At 45.4% G+C, this 25,061-nt stretch overlaps 1 protein-coding gene across 1 annotated transcript in view; it reads right to left on the bottom strand.

Moving 5' to 3' along the window:
* Positions 1-9,394: 9,394 nt before the first annotated feature.
* Positions 9,395-25,061, bottom strand: part of Wdfy1 (WD repeat and FYVE domain containing 1) — a 46,858-nt gene continuing 31,191 nt past the window's right edge. Inside the window, exons 6-12 of the mRNA XM_038339658.1 lie at positions 24,128-24,240; positions 21,540-21,666; positions 20,500-20,605; positions 15,975-16,076; positions 14,472-14,602; positions 13,288-13,396; positions 9,395-12,603 (exon numbers count right to left, since the gene is read on the bottom strand). Coding sequence (XP_038195586.1) covers positions 12,544-12,603; positions 13,288-13,396; positions 14,472-14,602; positions 15,975-16,076; positions 20,500-20,605; positions 21,540-21,666; positions 24,128-24,240 — 748 coding nt within the window. The 3' untranslated portion in view covers positions 9,395-12,543. The remainder of the gene's footprint in view (positions 12,604-13,287; positions 13,397-14,471; positions 14,603-15,974; positions 16,077-20,499; positions 20,606-21,539; positions 21,667-24,127; positions 24,241-25,061) is intronic.

The raw sequence follows: 25,061 nt of genomic DNA, 5'->3' as shown, positions 1-25,061 counted from the left end.
TTGCTAGTTGGGCTATCTGCTTGTGGTTTTTTTGTTTGTTTGTTTTGGAGGTGTTTTGTTTTGTTCTGTCTGCTTGACACAAACCTAGGAACACCTGGGAAAATGAAATCTCAATTGAGGAGTTACCTCCATCAAAATGGCCTGTACGCAAGTCTATATGGCATTTTCTTGATTTAATGATTGACATGAGAGGGCCCAGGACACCATGGGTGGTACAAACCCTGACTTCCTTTCATGGTGGACTACAACTGTAAGCTAAAATGAATTCCCCCCCCCTCCCCAGGTTGCTTTTGGTTAAGGTCTTTATTACAGCAATAGCAACCAAACTAGGCTAAGAAAACAAAGGACTCAAAAAGGATTAGGCTCTTTATCTCAATATGAAAAACCAAGACAATCCTTCAGCATGTTGAGGAAAAAAAAAATCCATCCTACAATAAGATAATCATTGAGTATGAGTGAACAATAAAGAGTTTTCTGGTGACAGGTATGGCAGGTTCAAAGCCATCGTCTGTGCCTCTCGTCCCTTTATAGAGAATTCCAGTACTGCTCAGAAGATTCCTTGAGTTCAGGAATATGAATGAAGTTGTTTGGTTCTGCTTGTTTTTTGGTTTGTTTGTTTGTTCGAGATAGTGTCTCACAGAGAATCCCTGGCTGATCTGGCACTCACTATATAGACCAGGCTGGCCTCAAGCTCACAGAGATCAACCTGCCTCTGCCTCCAAGTACTGGGATTTCTGGCATGAGCCACCATACCTGGCTTGGAATGAAGTGTTTTTTTTTTAAATTTTTTTCTTTTGTTGATTTTTGTTTGTTTCTTTGTTTTTGTTTTGAGACCAGGTTTCTCTACGTAACAGCCTTGGCTCTCCTAGAACTCATTTTGTAGATCAAGCTAGACTCTAACAGAGATCTACCTGCCTCTGCCTCCCTTGTGCTGGGATCAAAGGTATGTGCCACCACATCTGGCTCAGGAATGAAGATATCATAAAGGAATGTTTAAACCCCTCTCATTGGCTAACAGACTACTGAACAAGTGTCCTAAAACTTGGAATTTCCCTAGGCATTTGTTGAATTTTCACAAGTTACATTTGAAACGTGGTAGTTTTGACTGAAGATTGGCGCCAGAGGAGAGCCTGTCTCCCAAAGATGCTTCACACGGTTCTGAGAACGAGTCAGACTGCCTTCCCCACACCTTCCGTGAGGGGCTGGAGCCTAGACAATGATAAGTCAACAACAGGCAGAACCACACCTCAGCCAGGTCTGCATAGTTATGCAAACTTCTGGTCTTCTATTTAAACCTCATATCAGGACCCTGGAGAGGGCCTGGGGCAGGGGTGTCACTGGGTCTCTGTATTTGTTCCTTTTCCCAATGTGGTCAACTCTGACTATAAGGCTATATAGCCTATAAGGCTAGCCACACCCAGCTCATGTGAACCTAAGTTTCCAGGAAAAAGCTGTACCTCCAAGGTGATCCTTCTACAAGGCTGATTAACTAATTACAACTTAATGATTGTGGAGGGTTTAGAATGTTGCAACACCAGAGCCAAGTTATCTCAGGCCATCTTCAGCTCTCTCAATAGCCATCTATATCTCTCCTGCACACCCGACTTACCAGCTTTGTGATTAGTAGGTAAATCCCTTGGAGTGTCCAAAGGCAACACTTTCCTCTGGACAGGATTTGCTTAGGAGATGGCAAGCATCTGCCAACCAGCGGTATTAGGTGTTAGCAGCTGAGACTCTAACAGCCCTGTTCCCGCTTGGCCGCACCCGGCCTCTCCGATGTGGCCACCAGTGTCCTCTGGAAAGGGTCTTGACTTTCCAGTCAAGTTTCTTTGTTGTGTTACTAGAAAAACTTGGTCAAATGTCTTCCACATTGAAACATGGAATTGTAACTTCCCCCAGGAATCTCTTGCCAGTGGGAGGGGAAGGCTGAAGCCCTGGTGTTAGCCCGAGAGGGAACTTGTCTCCCAGGAAGATGTCTCAGACTGTAGACCACCATGTAGATCAGCTTGTAGACCACCATGGAGGAGAGGTATTGACAAGGAAGGCTCAGAACCACGCTGGAATTTTAGTTATAAATACTATATTTTATAATACCATATAATATATAAATGCAATATATTTTATAATACAATATAAACACTGTATTTATAAATGGACTGCTTATTATATATACTCTTGCCTTCTATTTAAAACTTAACCTTGTGACAGGACCCCAACATGGACTTGAAGGAGTCGCTCTTTATTTGTTCTTCCTCTTCCCAATGAGTCCACACTGAACAAACCCCTTTTCTCTGCTTTTTGCTGTTATTCACTTCTGTAATTTGTGGATGGCCAAGTTTAGCTTGCTGGGGCTGCCAAGACCCAGGCTTTGACCCTAAAATCTTCAGTAAGATTCATCAGCCAATTTAGGTAACAATTTTCCTTCACTTCACCAAAAATGCCTGAGAATAATATTTATCTATTTTCACTGAATTAAGTAACACGCATAAGGCTCCCGATGGTAGAAGAAAAGTAGGTGCCCTTCAAGACTTACTAGAAGCAGGCGAGCTGTCTTTTATGTTCTGGTAGGCTTCAATTTCCAGATACTAGGCGCAAACAGCAGGAAACATCTGTAATGGTATTTTGCCTTCTGAATGCCACTCACCTTTCGATCTGGCTGTGCCTTGGGAAGAGGTGTAAACAAATCAATCACCGCAAACTTCGAGCCTCCACAGCACTCAGGAGGACATGGCAGACAGTTCACATCACGAGACTCAACCGTATCTGAACTGATTGCAAGAGCACAAAAGAAACTTCGTGATGAGCAAAAACATTGGTAAATATGCAATTGCATTTTCAACACAATTAGATGCTTAATTGGGTGCTGTCATTAATACACTTAAACATAGGAAACACTAGACTTCTCTGAAGGCTGTCTTCATCTACTGCCTTTTGAAAATCTACAAAGTAAACTTTCGTCTTCTGCATCTCCCCAAGACCCTAATTGTCTCTAGGGCTTCAATATAATCATAATTCAGCATAATCCCCATTTCCTAAAAAGGTCCACTGACCCATGAGTCTTCTGTCCACCACTCTTCCGTCTCGACCTGCCTGTCTCTGCGGTTCTGGTTTCTGCAGACTGGCTGAAAGCTGCAGCTCCATTCTCTGCCTCCAGTGGCTTCTCCAACTCAGACCGTGATGCTTTTCAGGCCACACCTTGCAGTTGTCTTTGACTCTTGATTTCTCCCACCCTTTTTTTTTTTTTTTTTGTGGGTTTTAAACAACAAACTTTTTTTTTATTTGTAGATGATATAATTTTTTCCTCATTTTTTATTAAAGAGTTCCATCTCCTCCCCCTTCCTTCTCCTCCCTTCCACCCATACCCCCACTCCCTCCCTCTCCAGGCCAAAGAGCCATCAGGGTTCCCTTCACTATGTTAAGTCCAAGGTCCTCCCAACTCCCCCTAAGTCCAGGAAGGTGAGCAACCAAACTGACAAGGCTCCCACAGAGCCCGTCCATGCTGTAGAGTCCAAGCCCATCGCCGTTGTCCTTGGTTTCTCAGTCCTCCTCCATCGTCAGCCACATTCAGAGAGTCCGGTTTGGTCACCTGTTCCATCAGTCCCATTCCAACTGGACTTGGTGGTCTCCCGTTAGTTCTGTACCACAGTCTCAATGGGTGAACGCACCCCTCACGGTTCTGACTTCCTTGCTCATGATCTCCCTCCTTTTGCTCCTCATCAGGACCTTGGGAGCTCAGTCCGGTGCTCCAATGTGGGGCTCTGTCATTTTCTCCATCCAACGCCAGGTGAAGGTTCTATGGTGATATGCAAGATATTCATGAGTATTCTCCCAGATGTTTTATCCAGGGCATCAGGAAGTCATGCAAATACTTCCATCAAAATACATCCAACACAAGATTCCCTGGTGCTTCCTCTGTCACCCCATCCTGGACTCACCTGGACCACCCCACAGCCTCTTTAGCGCCCTCCATTTGTACACTTACCCCTAACATACTGTGGAGCAGCTGCCAGAGTGATCTACTCACAATGCGCAAGTCAAATCATGTTGGTCTGGCACCCAAGACCTTCTGACACACAACAGGCTGCTACGCTTAGGAAAAGTCATGGGTTCTGCAATGTCCCTGCATGACAACCCCCCCACCCCTGCCCCCGGCCCACCCCGAACTTGTCCCTCAAAGGCTCTGGAGAGACACCCCATCACTTGTCCCTCTCTAGGTCATTGCTTTTCTCCAGACACATGCAGCATGCAGCGAGGGCCTGGATTCCTTGCTTTCCCAGGCATGTCTAGCCCCTTTGACAGCACATCACAACACTGTTGTGTCCAAAGTTCACGCCAGAGAACTTTGTAACCACGTGCTTTAAATTGTACAAAAGAAGAGAAAGCTTGAATGGTTCAAGTAAGTTTACAGATTTGTGCTGGGCTTAATTCATAGCTCATTGGCCACACACACAGCAGCTATTTTCTCTTCCCCAGACCTCTTTCCTTGTTTCTGGCTTTGCTGTCTCCCTCACTCTCCTCCGAGTTCTTTGTCCATGTGTCACTCTGATCAGAATTTGAGTTGGCAAGTTGCCCTGCCCCCACACCCAACATCTGCCCTCCATCTCCAGAAGCCTGTCCCCCTTTTCTTTGCTTCCTTCCATTCATTACTTTCTGGAACATTCATTACTTTCCGTACAAATGACCTATTTGTTAGGTCACTCTTTCCCTGGGCAAGAATGGAAGTTCATCACAATGCTTCACTTTGTGCCCAATGCTTTTTCCACAAGTGAACTGTGTGTCAACAAAAACACAATGTTTAAAAGATAAAAACCCTGTGTAGTAAACAGTTGCTTCATTAGAGAGAATTCAGTGACTCAAAACATTCTGAATGCTCTAATCATGGTGCATAACTTACAAAACCTGTAGAAACCCAGTCGGTAGGCTGGAGAAATGGCTTAGAGGTTAAGAGCACTGACTGCTCTTCCAGAGGTCCTGAGTTCAAACCCCAGCAATCACATGATGGCTCACACCCATCTGTAATGAGATCTGGTACCCTCTTCTGACATGCAGGCAGAACACTGTATACATAATAAATAAATAAATCTTAAAACACTAGTCCCTCTATATTTAGCCAATGTAATAATCTGAGTGTGATTATCCCATGCTTTTCTCAAAACGGGCATCAATATGGTTAACAGACAAACCTGGGACGGGACAGCAGCGGTAAGGAATCTTAAGGGGAAGATGGCAAGGACTTTGTCGTCCTATTGGCTTCAGTTTATGGAGGAGCATCTGGCGTCTCCGCAGGAGCCCTTCATCTGTGTTCTGTCACTGTGTGGGCACAGCTTTTCTTTGCTTGGTGGGGGGGACAGCTCTGCACGCTGGTAGTCTGGTGAGGAACTCTGGAGACAGCAGCGCCATGGTTGGGACATCGCTGCTGAAAGACTATTTTATTGTCCAGTTTTGTGGGTCAGGAATCTGGGAGCAGGACCCCACCACGGTGCATGTTCCTGTTGCCTCGTGATGTTCAAGATGCTGCTGGTGGCATCTGCAATGACCTGAACGCTCAGGGGCACGAGATGGCCAGGACGGGACTCTCACGAGACCGGGTACTTGTGCTGGCTGCCAACTGAAACTGTCTGGTTTCCCAAAGACAGATGTGAACTGTGTGGCATTTCCTGACCTAGCCTCAAAATCACATAATTCCTTTTACCAGTTTCCCAGTTACCAAGGTTGGCCTGATGAGTCACCAAGTTCACTGAAGTTGGTCCAGTTTTAAGGGGAAAAAGACAGCTGGTATCTGTAAGGCCTGTAATTCTGGTAAACGGCTTAAGTAGCACAGCACCCATACAAGCATGAGGCTGAGGGCGGAGTTCTTAACACTCCCATGCCAAGCAGAAACCCCAAAGTAGACTTTGTTGTTTTAGGAAGATCAGAAACACCTCAGCAAGCCTCCATGGTTCCACCTTCATAATCCCTCCTGTGCCTCCATCTTCCTACCACTTCCAGCATTCGGCAGGTGTGCCAGCAGCTTGCCAGGGAAAGGGGGTGGTGGGAATGATGGCTCTAAGGGAACCACCACCCCAACTGTCCCACTACGGGCTCACTTCCTGGGAGAATCCACATGACTTATTTTTCACTTATACACAGAGTATTTGATTTGGACAAATTGAAGCACCACTATTATTTTAAACGAGATGTGCCGTGGTGCTTTAATGATCAACATACGTGGTTAAGGGTGGGTGAGTGGCAAGTGTGTTCCTCTCCACACACCCATCCTTCTACTCAGGCTTGAACTCGGGGCTTTGTATTTCCTAGGCGAGTGCTCTCCCACTGAACCACGTCCTTGAAGCACCATTCAAACACCTTTGCTGAGCCTGACAATGAGGCTATCCACAAATTCCCTATTAATAGAATTTGGAGGGACTGGCAATGAAGACACTTGAGGCTAAGACTGAAGACCGTTTAATCCCGAGGACCTCACATGATAGGGAGAAAGAACCTACTCCTGGGGCCATGTTATCCACCGACCTCCACAAATGTACCTTGGCACCCACCAGTTAGAGAGATGACGACAAGAACAAAGGTGTAGTTGGGTAAGAATGAGGAGGAACGTGGGACCATTTTAGACCGTCTCCCGGGAAGGGGCGGCTGTGAGAGGGTTTCCGAACGAACAGCATGTTGGTGTCACGCTGCACCAGCTGTATCACAGCCGCCTGACGAGTGGGGAGACTGATGAGAAGGTTAACAGAAAACCAAGAAGACGGTGGCCTAGAACACGGGACAGAAGCTGTTTGGTAAGAAGTGGCCATTACTGCAATATTTCTTGAAGGAACAGTTGAAGGCTTTGTGGTGAGGTTTGTGTCAGCAAGCCTGCCTAGATTTATCAGTTTATTACTTTTTAGTTAGTGTGCAAAATAGTGGGTTTTATTACATTTCCATATATAAATATCACCTCGCTATGAAAACACACAAACACACACACACACACACACACACACACACACACGTTTTCAGTTCATTTGCAATTGGGGATTCACTCGGGGCCTGAGCAGGACTCCTGGAGAAAAGGTATCAGACAGTCCATAGGAAATAAAATGAAAATATATGAAATCACAGGAAGAGCTTACTACTAAGCCCCAAATCACCTGAGACATAACCAACAATCCCAGCCCCAGGAGGTGGAGGTGGGAGGACCCCAAGTGCAAGGTCACCATCGGCTACCTAGTGTTTAAGGACAGCCTAGACTACATGAAACCCCGCCTCCACAATAACAAAGAGGGGAGGGGGAACTGTTTCCATACAGGTAAATCCAGAATCAAATACGTGTCTACCAGACCGGGTGCCCTCTTCCCCCTTGAGAGCCACTCCAATTTGCTAAGACAACCCCCCCCACCACCACCATGGGAGCTGCTCTCTAACCCCTGACTCCAACAGCTTGAGGAAAACCACAGAACAGATCCAGCACTCTCAAAGATGGGAGGAGGGATGCCTAGTTCTATGACTAAGGGGATGGCATCTAAAAGACCTAGGGAAGAACAAGGGTAAGGCTCCCAGGGCAGAGGGCATAGACACTGGACGGGTACACTGTGGACACATGAGGACATGGACAGGCTGGCTCCTCCTTCGAGAAATTTTCATGTATGCAGAGGAAGAGGCATGTGTGTATACACTACTTGTTACCATGCATGTGTTAAGTTTAAGGGCATTGGTTCAAGAATCCAGTAAGAGACTGGGGTATAGTTCAGTGGTAGAGCATGTGCTTAGCTTGTTCTGGGCTTCCGTTGCTAGCACTGTTAAAAAAAAAAAAAAAAAGACAAGACAACCACCACAACACAAACCATGTGGCATCTGGCTCATGTTAAGATCTATTTCTAGACTTTTGAGGAACTGTCATGCTGCTTTCTGTACTGGCTACAGCAGTTTGCATGACCACCCACGGGAAATAAGTGTTTCCCCTTTCCCACAGTGACACTAGCATTTGTTAGCCTTTGGTTTTCCGACTAGCATAAGATGAAATCTCCATGTTTTCATTTGTATTTCCCTAATGGCTAAAGATGGTGAACATTTAAAAATAAAAACATCAGCCAACTTCTCTGCTTCCAGTCTATTGCCTAGATGTAACAGGCCAAGCCATAAGCTTCTGCTGCCCCCGCAGAGCCATCTCTCCAGTCCCAATTCGTTCTCCTTTAGGCTGCTTGATAGAAATGAGAAAATATAATTTCATGATGTAAGGACAGAACATTGCTGTACAGACTAGAATACACTGCTGTTGAAATTCACACACCCCATCCACCTCCCCTGCCCCAATACACATACACACACACACACACACACACACACACACACACACACCTCTACCTGAGTGAACATAAATAAAAAAGCTACATTTCTCACTCAGACTGTGTCCATCTTAGGTCCACAGCAGTAGCGTTCTATAGATGGCTCAGTGCCACATGCCTTTCTCCACGCACTCCCATGACTACTCTGGGAGAAACGGTCACGATAGGAGTTACTCACCTACAAGGAGAAGCGTCTTCCCTACTGCTAAGCAAATCTCAGGGACCCAGAGACACGCAATTGCAGCAGGAGCCAAGTAAACACACAGTCTAATGTGCACGGCAATGAGAAATGGTAACGTATTGCAAACACTGGAAAGGCATACAATGCAAGCTTACTGGTGCCGTCTCTGAGCGGTAGGATTAGACCGCTTCAAAAGCACTATGCTTCGTATCATTTAGTGAAGCCTTATTTTATTGTCTGCTCTCTGAGAAGGTCTCCCGCAGCTAGCTGGACTCCAGCAGTTTCTGGGTGGTTAGGCTCCTTCTGCCTAAACCCTCCAAGCGTAGGGAATAGGAGTGTGTGCTGCCATGCCCAAGTCCTTTTCTTCCATAAAACTGGTTTGATGCTGAGAGGAAAGACAGCGACATCTATTTTTGAGAAACACACAGTAACCTGACTGACCAGGCCAACATCTTACCGCATTAGCTGAGGATTCAGTTTTCCTGGCTCTGATTCATTGTATATAACCTCACAAGGTTGAGCTGCAGGCACAGGAGAGCCAGAGCCAGGAGCCCTGTGCAGAGCTATCCTGAGCTACACTAACTGGGGAGTCATTGAAGCTTTTAAACTCCAATAGAGCACTACCTTCCTATGCTCCCCTGCAACGGTACCATACGCTAGCACTGTAGGACGGGGCACGGAGAAGGTCAGACACACGAACAGACAGAGTCACAGAAGGACAGACTCTTCTGTCACCTGTAAAGTGCGAATGGAAGATAAACTTGAGGGGTGATGCTAGAATTTAAAGATGATGTGGTAACTTGCCCAGAGCACCTGGAATGTGTGACATAAACACAGACAGTCCTGTGCTGTGCCCAGAGCGAGCAGAACAAACACAAAGCAAGCAGCATGATAACAAGCAAGGGAGATTTTATTATATGCATATTCTCCAAAAAAAGAAAAAAAATAACAAAAAAGCCCCACAAAAACAAACCCACAAATAAAAAGAACAGAATTTCCAGCCTTTCTGGGATACACAGAGCACAGTATTATATGGAAACACAGCTGTACAAGAACAAGTTGAATTACTTAATGTCACCTTTTGCTTCCCAAGTCAAAAAAGGCTACAGAATAAAACACTTCAAATTGTTCGTCAATAGAAATTTGCTGCACAATTAAAGTTTAGCTTACTCAAAGAGTTATTGTATAGTAAACTGCAGAAAATAGACGAGACATTCAATAATCCGCTCACAATTAACAATTAAACATCAGCTACTTTTAGAAATTAGCATGTATTACGTATTTGTTAAGCCTCCCATTTATAATGAGCAGATTGTTTTCATTAATAGTAACTGGATTCTTATCATCTAGGAGATATCAATAGTACTTTAATGAAACAATGATTTTCAAAAATATCTTCTTAGGTCTGAGCTGCTCTCCTATTTACTGTATATCTGGATCAGTTCTGACAGTTGAATAAATACAGATGCTAACAAACTGAATCACGGTGAGGGAGAACGAAGTGAGGGGCTCTAGAGCTAGTGCTTGTGACGTCTTCTAGGCAGCACGTTAAGAGTAAACTGTTACGACCTACTGACTACTAAGTGGACTCTACCATGTACAGGCCTACTGCTATCACTGGGGCCAGCTAATACAGGACCACGGAAGACCGCGATGAGAATAAAGACTTGGCATCACTTCGTTACATACTAGATCTAAGTACAAGACTCTCCTCTAACTTCCCGCACTTCTTGATCCTTGTCTGTACACATTAGCTTGAGAATTCTGGGATGGGAAAGATGGTAGCCGTTCCTTGAGGAACTATATTAAGTGACTCATTTTGTAACAAAGTCCAAATAAGACAAAAAGCGTGAGCCTTACTGACCCTTCCTCATGTGCCCAGTCAGTAAACTTGAGAATATAATTTTCACCCTCTATAAAAAAAAAATGACCCCATTTGCTACCTGACATGTAACACACAGGAAGAGACTGGCATGACTGTTTTTGAAAGACGTGATCACAGGCCCAACTGCGGAGCGAATTGTACTGTCAAATAGTCTGCACTCCTTCCTAAGGTCCCTTGCCCTAATTCGTCCTTAAATACAAATTTCTTCCTTAACTTCTATTAGCCCCTTAGAAAGCTCAAACCAACCTCATGCTCTCTATGCCACATGGGGTTTTATAACAAGAGGCTTTCAAAATAAAAAAAATTTAAAAAAAGCTTGAAAAATAGAGTATTCAGTTTAATCTACCACAGATGTCCAAAAATCACATTTTACAGACGTCTTTAGAACAAAAACACACAGGGCTCAGCACTATTCCACAGGGCAGGACTCCATCAGGCCTGTATCCCTTTGCAAGGGCAGAACCACGGACTGGACAGCCCGAGGAGAACATTCGACACGGCGGTTCCAGAGCATCGCTCAGTCTTCTGTGCAAAGCACACTGGCAATACACATCTTCCGGAGTGTAAGCAGAATCTGGTGAAGGATCACCAGTTAAGGTGACAAAACATAAAAGCTAAAAGGGGCAACACAAACCCTTTGGTCCTCCTTCTGAAGACAAGAGCCATCAGAGCAAAGCTAGAACCCAGTATGCCTGGCTGCCTTTCCTTCCCTCATTATTTCTGTCACAACCATTGGGATATCATAGCTTTATTGCCTCTCAGAAACTATTCCCTTCCTGTAAGCCACGTTAATAAAGCATACTTAGTCCCTTAGCCCTACCTGGCCAAATGGCCCTGATCTTGATGTAACCCAACACAAGCAGCAGTGACAGTAGCGAGAGTCACGTAGGTACTGTGGCCATTCACTATTTGGCCTTTAAAGCAGTAAGCCCTTTTCCGCTGTCTCCCGCAGTTCTACTGGAATAGTTCATGTGCCACCATTAACACAACATACATAAACATCTGAACACTCACTGCAGGCTTCCATCCCACTTATGCTCCTCATCCCGGTTATCTGGTCAAAAACCTTGAATATGCGTTTCATACAACAGCTTTTCCAAACATGAAAAGTGGTTTACCAGTTAGGGATTACTGTACAAGACCCAACTGATAATTCTGGCAATGGGCCACCAACTTCTTCCTATGAAACATGAACAACTACTACTCACAAGTACATCATACTATAAAAGCTTCAGAGTACTTTTTCTGAGGGGCATAAGTTGCTACCGTATCACGGGGCTCATCTTGGGACCACAAATGTATGTTAGTAGGATTGGGTTTTTCCATGGACCAGGCTGATGGCATCCATCACCACCATGCTGGGGGACCTGGGTTTGCCATAGGTCATGACTAGCTTTAAAGAAAAGAAAAAAAATGTCAGGAGGCTTGTACAACAGCACCATCAAAAAGCTTTGTCCACAGAGCAGGTGTGGGAGAGAGGGACAATGTGGGCTGTCTTGTGTGTCAACTGTAAAGACACACACACGAGAGACAACTGCAGCGAGTCAAAGCCAAGCGCAGATCATGGCTCGACCTGACGGGACAGGGACCTTCAAGAGGTTCTTCAGCAACTCACTGTGGAGAACACTCACTCACATACGGCCAGCCTGGAGGGAGGAGGCTGGAGTCTCTTACATCCTACCAGCTCCCCTGGAGAAAGACAGAAAGCCCTTCCTCCAACTTCTGCTTGGACAGCAGACTGCCCTCAGGGGCTTCCAAGGACCCTCACAGGAGACTCCATGTGTGCTCACAGGTTTACATTTAAGTAAGCATTAATCTTTTTGTTAAAATTTTTCTCCCTAAAACCTTCATTTGCTGGATTACTTCCCCACCCACTGGTGCGATGTTCATGAGGCAGTTGTGCTGAGGAAATTCTATTCCTTAGGGGACCACTAAGGACAGACCCTTCAGGTGTTATTCCCCACAGATAATTTCCACAAATACCCCAAAACACACTTAAATATATATTTTTTTCTTTTTAAAAATATTGATTTGTTTTTTTTTAGGTGGTTACTGTCCATTTACATGACAGTGGCTGTAGAGCTACATGAAGGGTTTTGTTTCGTGAAGGTCACTGTGCGTGTGCAAGGTGGAGCAGACATCACTCAGCTTCAGCATCAGTGTGGAGAGAATCCAGTTGCCAGGCTGCAGCCAACCACAGGAGTCATATCCCATATCTACAAGGAAGGGACACGGAGAGGGCACACTTAACACGGGGTCTCACTTCAAGAGTCAGCACTGACAGACTTAAATACAGATAAAGCAACGGAGGTCACTAACTACACTGAAAACAAATCAGCAGCAACAACAACAAAAAACAACAACAAACCCAAACAGCAACAACAAAAACACTTCTAGGTAGCATCTTGAAACCTGAAAACAATGTCATAATAGTCTACTATAATGCCTAAGAATATATAATATTTCCGTTTCACAACTCAGCTGAGTATAAAACACTTCCAAGTTCTGTTATGACCTAGAGATTAATTAAAATACATGTGATGATTCCTCACAAACAGGAGAGGGTGTAAAGGAACATTAACCAAGAAGACAGGAAAGGCTGGAGACAGGGATGGGCAAAGACGGAAGCCAGGTGGGAGGGGAAAGCTTGGGGCCAACTCAGAACCCACAGGACCTAAGGGCACCTGGTCCTCACCATCAGGACCAAACAACACCCAGAGTGACTCCCCCTTAGGGTGTAGGAAATCACAGACACCTGCTCAGTCACTGGGGCTATGAGCAGGCAGGCAGGTGATTCTAGAAAGCAAAGGCAAATGACAATGGTTTCAGGAATGTCCTCAAGCCCATTTACAATGTGAGGATGGCTCTATCTCAAATGAGATGCTAACAGGCCAGCTTACCTTTACCACACGATCTGTCCCACAGGTCACCATTAGTCCCCTTGCAATGTCCATGGACATATGGGAAATGTTGTGTTTTCCTTCATGAAACGTTGCTAGAGAAGTCCGACTAACAAAGAGAAAGGATTGTTGAAACATGCTGACTGCACCCGAGCTGAAAGAGGAGCAATCTGCCAGCAACATAGGTGGCGGACACACAATAATGGTGTTAACATTACTTTCTAAAAAAATAGCACCGGGGGCTGGAGAGATGGCTCAGCAGTTAAGAGCACTGGCTGCTCTTTCAGTAGGACCTGGGTTCAGTTCAGTACCCACATGGCAGCTCACCACTGTCTGTAACTGCAATTCCAGGAGAAATGCCCCTGAACCTCTGCTGCCCGTAAGAGCCATGAGGCTCCGCTCTGTAGCCCGGAGCACCACTCCCTCCCATCAGCTCCCTGACCATCACACAGGCCTCTGCTGCTGTGGCTCGGGCTCAAAGAGACAGGAAAGATAACTGTGATTTTTCTCCTAAGGATCTGCCCACATGAGGGCACTGTGTCTGATGAAGTTATTTCAGAGTATCCACAGAAAGCACAGGTCTTTACAGTCTTCTTAGTAACCACATCTGCCTGAGTGGACAAAGGTCAGTTAGCTCAGCGGAGCTGTCCACTGATACAAGAACATGTCTCTGCACCGAGTCCTGTGAGATAGGCCCTAGCTGCTGAACTACCCCTAAGCACCCTCACAGTACTAAAAAAAAAAAAAAAAAAAACCAAAACCCCCCCAAAAAACCCAAAAAAACAAAACAAAAAAAAAACCTGTCCCAGCCAGTGGAGAAGCTTGAGATAAACAGTAGCAACCAAAAGTCACAAAGCTAGGACAGGAATGTCTCCTCAAAATGGTTTATGTGGGTTGGCAAGATGACTGAGCAAGTTAAAGCATTTTTTTCCAGCCATCTGATTCTTAGGAAGAAGAGACTCTACAAGCTGTCCATGAACCTCCACACCCAAGCTGTGACACACACATGCCCAACCCACAAATAAACAAGTATAATTAAAAACAGACAAAACAGAAACGGCTTATGACGTTCCAAAGAGATAAGCACATGGGTAGAAACCTAGATCCTTCCTCAGGCTGCCCTCACTATATGCCCATCAAACAGAGGGTTGGGACACAGTTAGGCAAATGCCAAGGGCACTCACTCTTCATCTTTGATGGAGTCGTAACAGGAATCACAGACCCGGACCTGGAACTCGAAGCCCATGACTGGGTAGCTGGAGCGCTTGCTGCTGCACTTTCCGCATACGGCCTTCCCGCACTTCCTGCAGTGATGCTTCCAGGGGAGAGGGAGGCAGGGTTAGTTTTTCTTCATGGAAAAGCGAGGAAATGGGGCCAGGGAGAATATGCTTCATATACCCTAATGCTCACTGCACCATCAACTGACACTTGAGACACTCCACAGGCAAGGGTCTCAAAAACATAAACTTCCTTGCTTGTGGGACAACAGCTGTGTCTGTTGTTCCATAGTGTCTTGTCTACAATAAGCAACAACATTCAAACCAAACTTGGCTTCTTTTAGGAACCCAATTGCTAGAGATTCTGGAAAGAAAAGAATCTAGAATAATCTGTACAGGGGAATAACATTCTTTTGATCTTTCAAAGTCTGATCCAGGAAATAAGGCTCCAGAATACTCAAAAACATTCCAATTATTATTACTGACTAGCATACTTTGACCACTAATCCTCTGATGACCATTTTTCTCTCTCCTATTAATTATTAATGCATAAGAGTAAAATTCACTCTTCTGTGTTTTCTTCAGAAGGAATACCAACTATAATGTCTTATCCCCACTACACAAGCATTCCACAGACGTGGCTATTTCAGAGCATTTCAGGGAAATAAGAAATAAAGGAGGCCCAGTCTTGGATGCCAGTCTGGATAAGGCCATACAGGGCAGTTCTCTGGGTGAAGCAAGCAAAGTTGCTCACACACACAAATGTTAGGCTAATCCCTCACCACCAACAGTGAACGAAATCACCGCACTCTGGGTGAGCTGCTCAAATTCATGCTCGGCCTGAGTGAGCGACCGCCTTCGAAGCTGTGCAGGAATGCATCCCACTGCAGGCCTTCGGCGTTACATGAGCCAGCGAGCACCTTGTGCTTTCAGTAACTCGGTAACAGACTCCTGGGAGTATGTTTCTTAATTTTAAAAAGTGTAAGAGAGATCTGAGAAAGCCTTAATAAAAATGTTCCTGCTTGTATTTATGCTGGCACAATTGGGATGGATGAACTGATAGTCACAGGTCAGAGAGCGCCCTGGGGTGGGCCATTACTTACCTGCTAGTGACAGCTTAAGACTCATCGAATTTCCTTATTGTTCTAATTTTATTCTTGGCTAATACAAAACACTGGCTCTAATAAGAAATAGTGCCAAGCAATTCCCACAGTTTCACAACAGATTCTGCAGCGTCTCAAGGCATCCCTAGCTTTCTAATACAAGACAAGCAGATGAGCAGTTAGGGAAGGGATCTGTCCGGCCCCAGGACAGGCTATGCTCATTATCAGTTACACGGCAGCAGAGAAAACAATAGAGGAATCAACTGCATTTGTAAGAGCAAAGCAAGATTTTTCTAAAAACCCAAATTAGTGATAAAGATGACGAGACAGAGAATCCTTAGAGGGTGAGGAAACACTAGCTACTCACCTGTCTCAACCCCAGTGTCTTCGTGTCCCACATCTGCTTTATATTCCAGAAGAAGGGCTGCTCACACTTCTGACAGGAGTCACTTTCCAACCACTGGGGAGCCTAGGGGCAGCACAGAGTTCAGACATGAGTACAGAGTTCTACAACTTTCTAGAGGTAATATTTGTTTTAAATTCCACAATGTAATTTAGCTGAGGCTGCCATGAGCAATACCATGGTATACAGATTTTTCTGTTGCTGTTTTTGTGTTTGATTAGTTTTAGGAGACAGTCTCACTGTATAGTTTGGCTGGCCTGGAACTTGTAACAACCCTCCTGTCTCTGCCTTTCAAGAGCTACAAGCATAGGTGTGGATCACGATACCTGACTCACGCTTGTATTCTGACTAATTGTAACAATTTTAACAGTGCTTATAGAGTTGTTCAAATTGTACCTGCAGATAAGAAAATACTTTAACCCTTTAAGGATGGTCTTATGTATTTCTTTTTCATGCTAAAATTACTTGAAATCTATATCCACTTGAATAAAACCCATTTCTTGTGCAACCTGAACTATCTCTTGTAGGGCCACTGTAAGGCAGACCAACAAAATAGAAACTTCTAGTTGTTCTGTGTGGGCATCATGCCAGACAGACTCTACCCATCCCTGTCCTGCCCAGTCCTCAGGATCAGGTCCACTCCTCATCTGAATCCTGTGCCCTCACTGGACAGCGAACTCTGGTATTCCTTTCCCCACACTGACAATGAGTGTGCTGTCACCACATACTGGCAGCTGCCACACAGCCCTTCCCAGTGCTGTTTCGTGGGGCGTTCAGACCATGGTGCTGGAGAATGACAGCTTAGCTCTGGTCTTGGAGAGCCATGGACTAAGACTGAGTATTACTTTTCTGAACTAGAGGGCAGAAAAGCACAGGGGAATATAGAATATGCTTTTAGTACCTTGAGACAGAAAACTATAAACAGTGCAGAAATAGGTTGGAACAAACTTTAATATAAGAAAATCCTTAACTTAATTTTGTTAATACGTGAAGTGGGTGTTAAACCCTAAGTTATTATGAGCCACGTGGCTTCGTGACAGCTGTATAAAGAGAAAAGAGGGTGTCTGCACTGAGAAGAGCAAAGAAGAGCAAAGCAGGTCAAGGACAATGCTGAGCGCTTGCCCAGGATGGAACCAGTCCTGGGTTTGATCCCAGCATGATGAAGTCAGGTGTGGCGATGTATGCCTATGTCCCAGTGCTCAGGCGGTGAAGCCAAGAAGACCGAGAGGTCAAGGCCATGCGCAGGCTACACAGACTCCCAGGCTGGTGTGAGTTACAGGAGACCCTGTCTTAAGAAAGTGCACAATGAGGGGGATGGTGAACCAGGGCCTAAGCACCCACACTTGGCAAAGGCTCTACCCCTCAGCAACACCCTCAGCTTGGAGAAGAGGATATTAACTAAGAACTATGACATCTACCTCTTCTCTACATCCTGTTCCGTCTGTCTAATATGAACAAAGAAAACGCAAGAATAATCCCGCTTTATTATGGCCACTAAGTGCTAACTCATCTACATTGTACTGATGCGTACAGTACCACACATTCTGAAGTCTGCTTGCTTAAACATTCTCTAACTACTGCTACTTGTTCATTCATACTTCATATGCTCACTTCCAAAAAGGAACAGCCCTGATTACAAACTGGAAGGGAAGCAAACGTGCTCCATTCTGGGAGGGGGCTGATAGCCAGAGAGAGCTAATAGCTTTGAGGGGCTAGGAATAGTCCAGCCAGTATGGACAGGTGACTTCCAGAGACACTGTGGGTGAGGGGTGTGGACTGGAGAACCCTTCTTCCTCTGGGCCCTGGCTAAGGAAGACCTGGACACTCTACGGATCGCTGGCAGGGTCAGACCTCGCAGATAGCAGGCTGCTCACCTTTGCACTGCATGTCCTTAGCTAGAAAAAAAGTGAGTATCTACTAAAAATAAAGCCACTTTTGATACAAACTGCTTTACCCCTCTTCCAGAGATGACTAACAGGAAGCCGTCTCTGCCACACAGGAAGCACCTTGACAGGCAGGACTGTATTTTCCTTTTCCTACATGTGCAGTTCACAATTATGTCACCTGAAGGAGGGGGGCTACTCCCACTTTCTGACTGCATTTTCTGGAAGAATGCACCAAGGAAAACAAAGGTGTGTTGAAATCGGAGTGCTGGAACCTGTGAGAGAATCCCAACAGTTATCCCTGGTCATACAGGAAATGAGTCCTCCCTCTCACCTCTGTTCTCTCAGAACAAGACTGGGGAACGAAGGACCAAGAACCCAGGACACAGAACAGCACACCAGCTGTTCTTAGTGTATACAACCAGCAGCTGAGGAATACAGAGCACAGCCCTAATAGACCTCTGCAAGGAAAGAACCTTCATGGAGCCATGCAAAGCTGGTGCTACATCATGTTGTACAATTCACCACTCCAAGCCTTACCAAAAGATTTTTAGAATGTGCCAAGCCAGAAGTCAAACTGTAGCCATGTAACCAGAGTTTCCTGTTTGGCTTGCCACACAAAACTGCCAGGAAACTTAGCAATTAGAACGCCTCTGCATTGGGCATCACATATTGTCAGCCATGGGGCAGTCTGTTTTCTTCAACTTCCCACACGTTTCTTGTGGGTAGGCAGCTGAAAACAAGTTTGTTGCTACTGCTTCCTATAGACAACTCCCTGATTAGCGCTTAAGGGACACACTAAAAACCCAAATCTACGCAGTGAGGCAACAAAGCAGAGCCACTCACAGAAGCTTCCAGGGGACTTTGGATTAACACAGCACCCACTGCAATGGCACATGGGGTGCACTGAACTGCACAGTGACCTACAGGACAGTATAGGGAACACATATGACATCATGTAAGATAATACCTGCTACAGTGCAGTATCAAAAAGGGATTCATCAAGACTGGGGAGATGGCCCGGTGAGTAAGAGCCTTGCAGTACAAGCCTGAGGACCTGAACTGATTCCCAGAATTCTCGCAAACGCACATCTCTAACTCCAGTGACGGGGTGGTCAATGAAGAGACAGGATTGCTTGGACTTGCTGTCCAGCCAGCCTAGGCAAAAACCATGAACTCCACATTCAGTGAGAGACCCGTCTCAAGGGGATAAAGCAAAGGGAACATAGGAGGGCACAAGTCAGTACACATACAACATACACACGTACACACAATTCAAAAACCACAGAACACCAAAGCACATTTACCATATGTTTCCCCTAAGTTGCCAGACTGTGTGGCCACTCCGTGATGAAAGCTTGACGGTTCGTGAAGTGGAACTCTCCTTCCCATCCATCGTCCTTCTTCTGAATCCACTTTTGCTATCAACATCACAAGCCACAGCTGTCACTGAGCAAAGACGGACCGACCTGGTCCTAGCAGAGATGAGCAGGAAATCCTGCCTGGAAACCATCTGATGACAGCTATAAAAAGCCTCTGGATGTACACATCCCTCCCCCAGAATCTATTTTCAGAAATTTGCATGGGGCAAGTAAGTGAAGAACCGCACGCTAACAAGGTCAAGCGCACTCACTGCAATGTCCTAAAATAAAAGGGTGACAGGGAGCCTGCGCAGACAGGTAATGGCACTAAAGAAATGGAAGAGGCCTTAGACATCATCCTAGGAAATGATTTCACTGTGGAGAAGAGAAAGCAGACACCCAGAGATTAGGGGACTCATGTAAACAAGGCTTCACACCTAGTTAGTGGCTCAGTGAAATTTAAAAATCAAGTTGCCAAAAAAGAAAAAGGTTATCAGCATGGACTCAGTGGAAGAGAGTGCAGCACAAGATAAAAGCAGAGAAGAGAGGCACAGTTTCCCTGCGATGACCATCGCCTAGCTCTGTCCTGCGACATCCTTCTCGGAGCTTCCAAACTGAAATGCTCCGGAGTTGCGCGAATACTTCAGAAGGCCTCCATGGGCCAATCCCTGGATGAGCTAGAAGGCTGCTGGCTGCAAAGAGTCCTCCAGGCTGATATTCAACCTAAACGCTGCCCATTAACACCAGAAAGTCTCACCCAGGGCAGGATATGGCACGGCAGAGAGGGCTGGAGAGATGGCTGAGTCAGCAGGGTGCTCCCTATGAGTTCAGAACCCAGGCACTCACACAAAAAGCCAGGTGGGGTGGTGGTATATGCCTGTCATCCCACTGCTGAGAAGGTGGAGGCAGGGGGTCCCTGGGGCTTGCTGGTTGGCCAGGCTAGTGAAATCTGTGAGCACCAGCCTGAGTGTCTCCACCACTGAGATGGAGAGGAAGAGGGGAAGCCCTGCACCCATGCACACACACAAGAACACAATAGATACACACCACACTTACACACATACACACATGCAAATAAAATAGGTTAATGTCTAAAATTTAAAAGAACTCTGTTAGACAATAATTCAGAGATGGAGCCGTGAGAAAGGGGGAACTGTTTATATGACTGTCAACCTGCAAGGCAGAAAACTGAGAAGTCAGAGAAGGGCTCTGCTCTGACCCGCCGGCCATGTTCTTGCTCCTTACCTCTTCTCTGCTAACGTCCATGTTCCACACTGCAATCCCGCCATCCGAGGAGCAGGAGACAAGCTGCCTTGTGAGCTGCAGGTAGCACAGCGACTGCACCCTGTCGCTGCAAACGGAGCACAAGTCACACATCAACACAGAGAAGCCTGGGAACGCCCCGCCGGAGCTCAGTCCTCTCCCCACTCTATCATGGGGCTATTTTAGCACTCACTACCCAGGTCATGATCTCTACAACATAAATGCTGCTCCTTTTGAATCTGTCATTAAAACTGCAAGGCAGAGAAGGGTAAGAACTGCGGTTTTCTGTGGCCACCACCATAATCTCTTTCACAGTTTATTTACTTGTTCAAAACCAAAGCAGAATATAACTCTTACTGGAAAGCAGTTCATATGCAAAAGTAGAGAGACCACGAGGGCCACCAACAGTCACCTCTTACGCAGCCACAGGGGACTCACGTGCACACGCGGGGGAGAACTCTGCCCTCTTCCCAAAGGCTCTCGCTCGGACCTGGATGCCACACAATCTCCTGACCTGGTAACTTTTGCACCTTTTTCCTGGCTAAGTTTCAACTTGATTGTAATAAACAGTTATGGCCTGAGCAGTACCAAGGAAGAAAGGAAACCACAGGGAAGGAGCAGAGAAAGGGATCCTTTTTCACAGGCTGGACGAGCAGTCCTAAGTATTACATCAGAGCTTAAGGGACTTAACTACTGATGCCCCTGTTACTTTTTAATGAGACATACTTTAGGGTTAATAAACCACTTCTGTCCCCAGTTCAGGAGTAGCCCCGAACATTAACACAACCTGCCATGGTCAAAGTTCTCGCCTCCAGTCTCTGATTCACGGTGCTTTAAGTAGGTATTACAACAGGGCCACTCCTTGGGAGAAAAGAGTGGTGACCTCTTTAGACTACCGAGGAAGAACACCTCACACTCCATTTTGCTTTGACTCAGGACAAAAGCAATGAAAATGAAGGCAGGAGAGAACAGCAGTGCCCTCCTTTTTTGACTCAGACCTCCATCCCCTAATGGTCACATACTGGTGGCCCTGAAGGAGAAGTGTTCGGCCTTTCCGTCCCCCGATGTCCCACATGATGATGCTGTTGTCAGATGCTCCTGAGAAGAGTAACCGCTGAATGGGGTCCCACCAAAGGCAGGCAATACTACCTAGGCATGTGAGAGAAGGGTCAGACAGAACTCAGCATCAGGACACATGTGCGACAGGAAAACCCAACTGCCAGCTGGGCCTTTGAGCAAAACATCTACATCTATCGTAAAAGGGTCATTCAAACCACATCCTCACAAGTCATGGAGAAAACACTGCAAGTCCATCATCCAAAGTTGGAAGATGAGGATGTGACCGTGAGCTGCACAGCTTTGAATACAAAGGGTTTAAAGTTTTCCCTTGCAGGCAGCTCAACAGGTTGGAGTCTCGTTTTAACCATCCTTACACATCTTTGGTGAGTGAGAAAAGGGCTCTGTGTACCTGGGAACTTCGGGGACTTCCTGAGACTTGTGAGTTGCTTACTTCCTGCATTTTAATGAGCCTTCCTTCTATGTTCTACCTGTCATGACCCATGCCAAGGTGGACTTTCAGTGATGCAGCTGTCTTTGAGTTAGCACTGCTCCTGTAAGGTAACTCCCTCATCCATATTCCTGGGAGTAACCCCAATAAACTCACTGGTACACCAAAAAAAATGTTTTTTTGTTTTTTTTTTTTTTGTTGCCACTAATTTACAAAGCAGCTAGATATCAAACATCAGTTCAGAAAACTTCTGGAAAGAAAAAAAAATGTCAAGAAAAACACCTGTAGTTTATTGTGGGTATTTTATTACAATACAAATCTAGGTTATTCCAGACCCATGAGACTTTATAGAAATTTACCCTAGGATGCTTTTATCTCTAAAAATTAAATCAATGCCTCACAAAGAAAACAATGCTGCAGGTGTACAAAATAAATATACCAAAGTTGTTCAGCTTAAAAAAAATTTCAACCCTTACAATTCACACTCTAGCTAGCTTATCAAATTGCATGCCCCTGGGAGGATGTTTTGTTTCTAAAGCTTTCTCTTGCAGGGGTGTCTACTGACCTGGGAAACAGCTGCTAACAAAAAATAACACTGACCCTGTGACACACACAAACAGTGCTCCTAGAGGGACACAGAAACCTGTGACACACGCTGACAGTTCTCCTGGAGGGACACAGAAACCTGTGACACACACAAACAGTTCTCCTGGAGGGACACAGAAACCTGTGACACACGCTGACAGTTCTCCTGGAGGGACACAGAAACTAGTGAGGTCACCTTCACTAGTAGGTAAGAAAAGTCCGTTTCTCACATAAACCTCAAAACAAAAGTGAAAACAAAACAAAAACGTCTTCAGCAAAATGAACTTTGAGCCCCATCTGTTTTTTTCATGAATCTCTTGAGTCCTGTGCCCCTCGTGTGTCAGTTAGTGACCTAAATCACAGATAACAATGGTCTGACATAGGACAATCACTAAGCAGTCTCAGGGCCCATTCTGCCCTCAGAAAATGCAGCTTCATCCAGAGCCTTGTTTCCCCGCAACAGCTTTCTAAGGTGCTATCCACTTCTCTTTTCACCTTTCCCCAGAGTCCCTGACCTCGGATGGTCCATTTCATCTAAACAACTTAGCTAGAAAGTATATGATACATCCAACTCCTTGCACTTGAACGCCTAAATACCATCTTAAGTAAACAAACTATTGAGCATCTCAACAAATGTTCAATTCTTTAGTCTAAACTAGAGACCTCAAAGTTCCAATCTGTGACTCACACAGAAACGGGATCCAACCACTTGAATAAAAATAAATAAATAAACAAATAAATAAAAACCACATTGCTTTTCAGCTCAGTGGTTAATGACATTAACCTATCACTCACACACACATAAAAAGTTTACCCAATTCAGCCAAAAGAAGTTTACAGTCCTCCCCCTGCCCCGCCACCACAATGCTCTACAGAAGCAGTGAGTTTTATCTAATGATTCACTCTCCCAAGTCATTAACCAGTAACCGGTGACCAAGTGTAAGGCTGAGCAGCCCACAGCGGTTCTCTAATTGTACTGCCCTAGAAGCTCATTAAATAAACCTAACAGTAATGAGAACTCTTCCAAAGGTCTGTTTAAAAAAAATGGTCTGGGGACAGAGGTGTAGGTCAGTGGTAGAGTTCTCACTTGGCATGCACCGGCCCTGGGTTCAAAACCCCTGTCCCAGAAAAGTTCTTATGGAAACAATAATTTGAAAAGGTTGTTGGGCACAGCAGCTCACAAGTAGCACTTATGAGGCTGATGGAGGAGGATTATCATGAGCTGAGGCCATAATTAAGTTTCAGAACAGCCAGCGTCAGGGCACCTTAAAAACTCCATCCACCCATCAATCAATAAGCAAATGAGGTAAGCAGTACAAAGCATCCCTTTGAGCAGTGCAGACAGGATTTCTGATGTATGAAATGGAACGTGACACCCAACCGACACTTAGTTATCTTTTCAATCCCATCAAACTGAAAAGCTGCCCAGTCACACGGAGGGGACCACTCCCCAAACCACAGAGCTGCTGTCGGACTTTGGATGCCTAACCTAGGTGAGAAACTTATGGCCAGGCCTACCTTCATGTCCCTTGAGGGTTGTGATCACCGAACAGGCATTCTGCTCCAGCTTCAGCAGGGTAATCTGTCCCGAGTAATCGCCAACGAAGGCATGTTGGGTATCCAGATCATACCTGAGAAGCAGTCAAGGACAGGTGACAGGAGCCATCTCAACATTCCCACATTCCCACAGAGCAAGTGACAGCAGCCATAGACAAAGGCTTCACATGGAACTCAGGCATTCTACGACAACGACCACAAACCTGAAATAACGATGTGAAAGACAAGTAAATAGCAAGGAAGTGACAGGTACATGCTCAAAGAAAAACTAAAGCAGCTATAGGAAAGCTAGCTTCCACCCAACAGTTAATATGCCAAGGGCAATAGTACAGGAACCAGCCATAAAAAAAGTGAGAGCTGGTAGAGGTGACAGGCAGTTCCAAACAAGTTACAATAAAACATTAAAGAATAAAATTGCTAAACAGTGAAAACGACAAACATACACAATGCAACAGGATGTCCTTTTGCGAAGGAGCTCTGAAAACAATGTCATACTGACAGCAAGTGCATCTTCCTTTTGGCAGAAATAATCTAGCTTTAAATGAAGACAATGGCTTCCTTTAACTTAAGGTAGTTCCATAACCCAGATATCAGTTCTGAGGTGGTCGCCAGTGTGAAGCGTATTAATTACCATAATAACTCATTCCTTGCTCCCTCTGGAACCACAGACATTTGTAGAAAGTCAGCACTGTATACAAAACAGGAGAGCTACGACTAATATTCTAGAACACAGGTAAGGAGAACTACACGCCAGGCCATCCATGGCTGTGATTTTGTGTACTGTTCTGCAAAACCATTATTAGGAGAGCTCTTGCCTATGACAGAAAAGCTCACTTAAAGCCAGGCAGTGGTGGTGCATGCCTTTAATCCCTGCCATCAGCAGGCAGAGGCAGGC

This window comes from Arvicola amphibius, chromosome 8, assembly GCF_903992535.2.
Source record: "Arvicola amphibius chromosome 8, mArvAmp1.2, whole genome shotgun sequence".
Taxonomy (NCBI): domain Eukaryota; kingdom Metazoa; phylum Chordata; class Mammalia; order Rodentia; family Cricetidae; genus Arvicola; species Arvicola amphibius.
The sequence above is the reverse complement of the archived record's forward strand: the minus strand, read 5'-3'. Positions and strand labels throughout refer to the sequence as shown.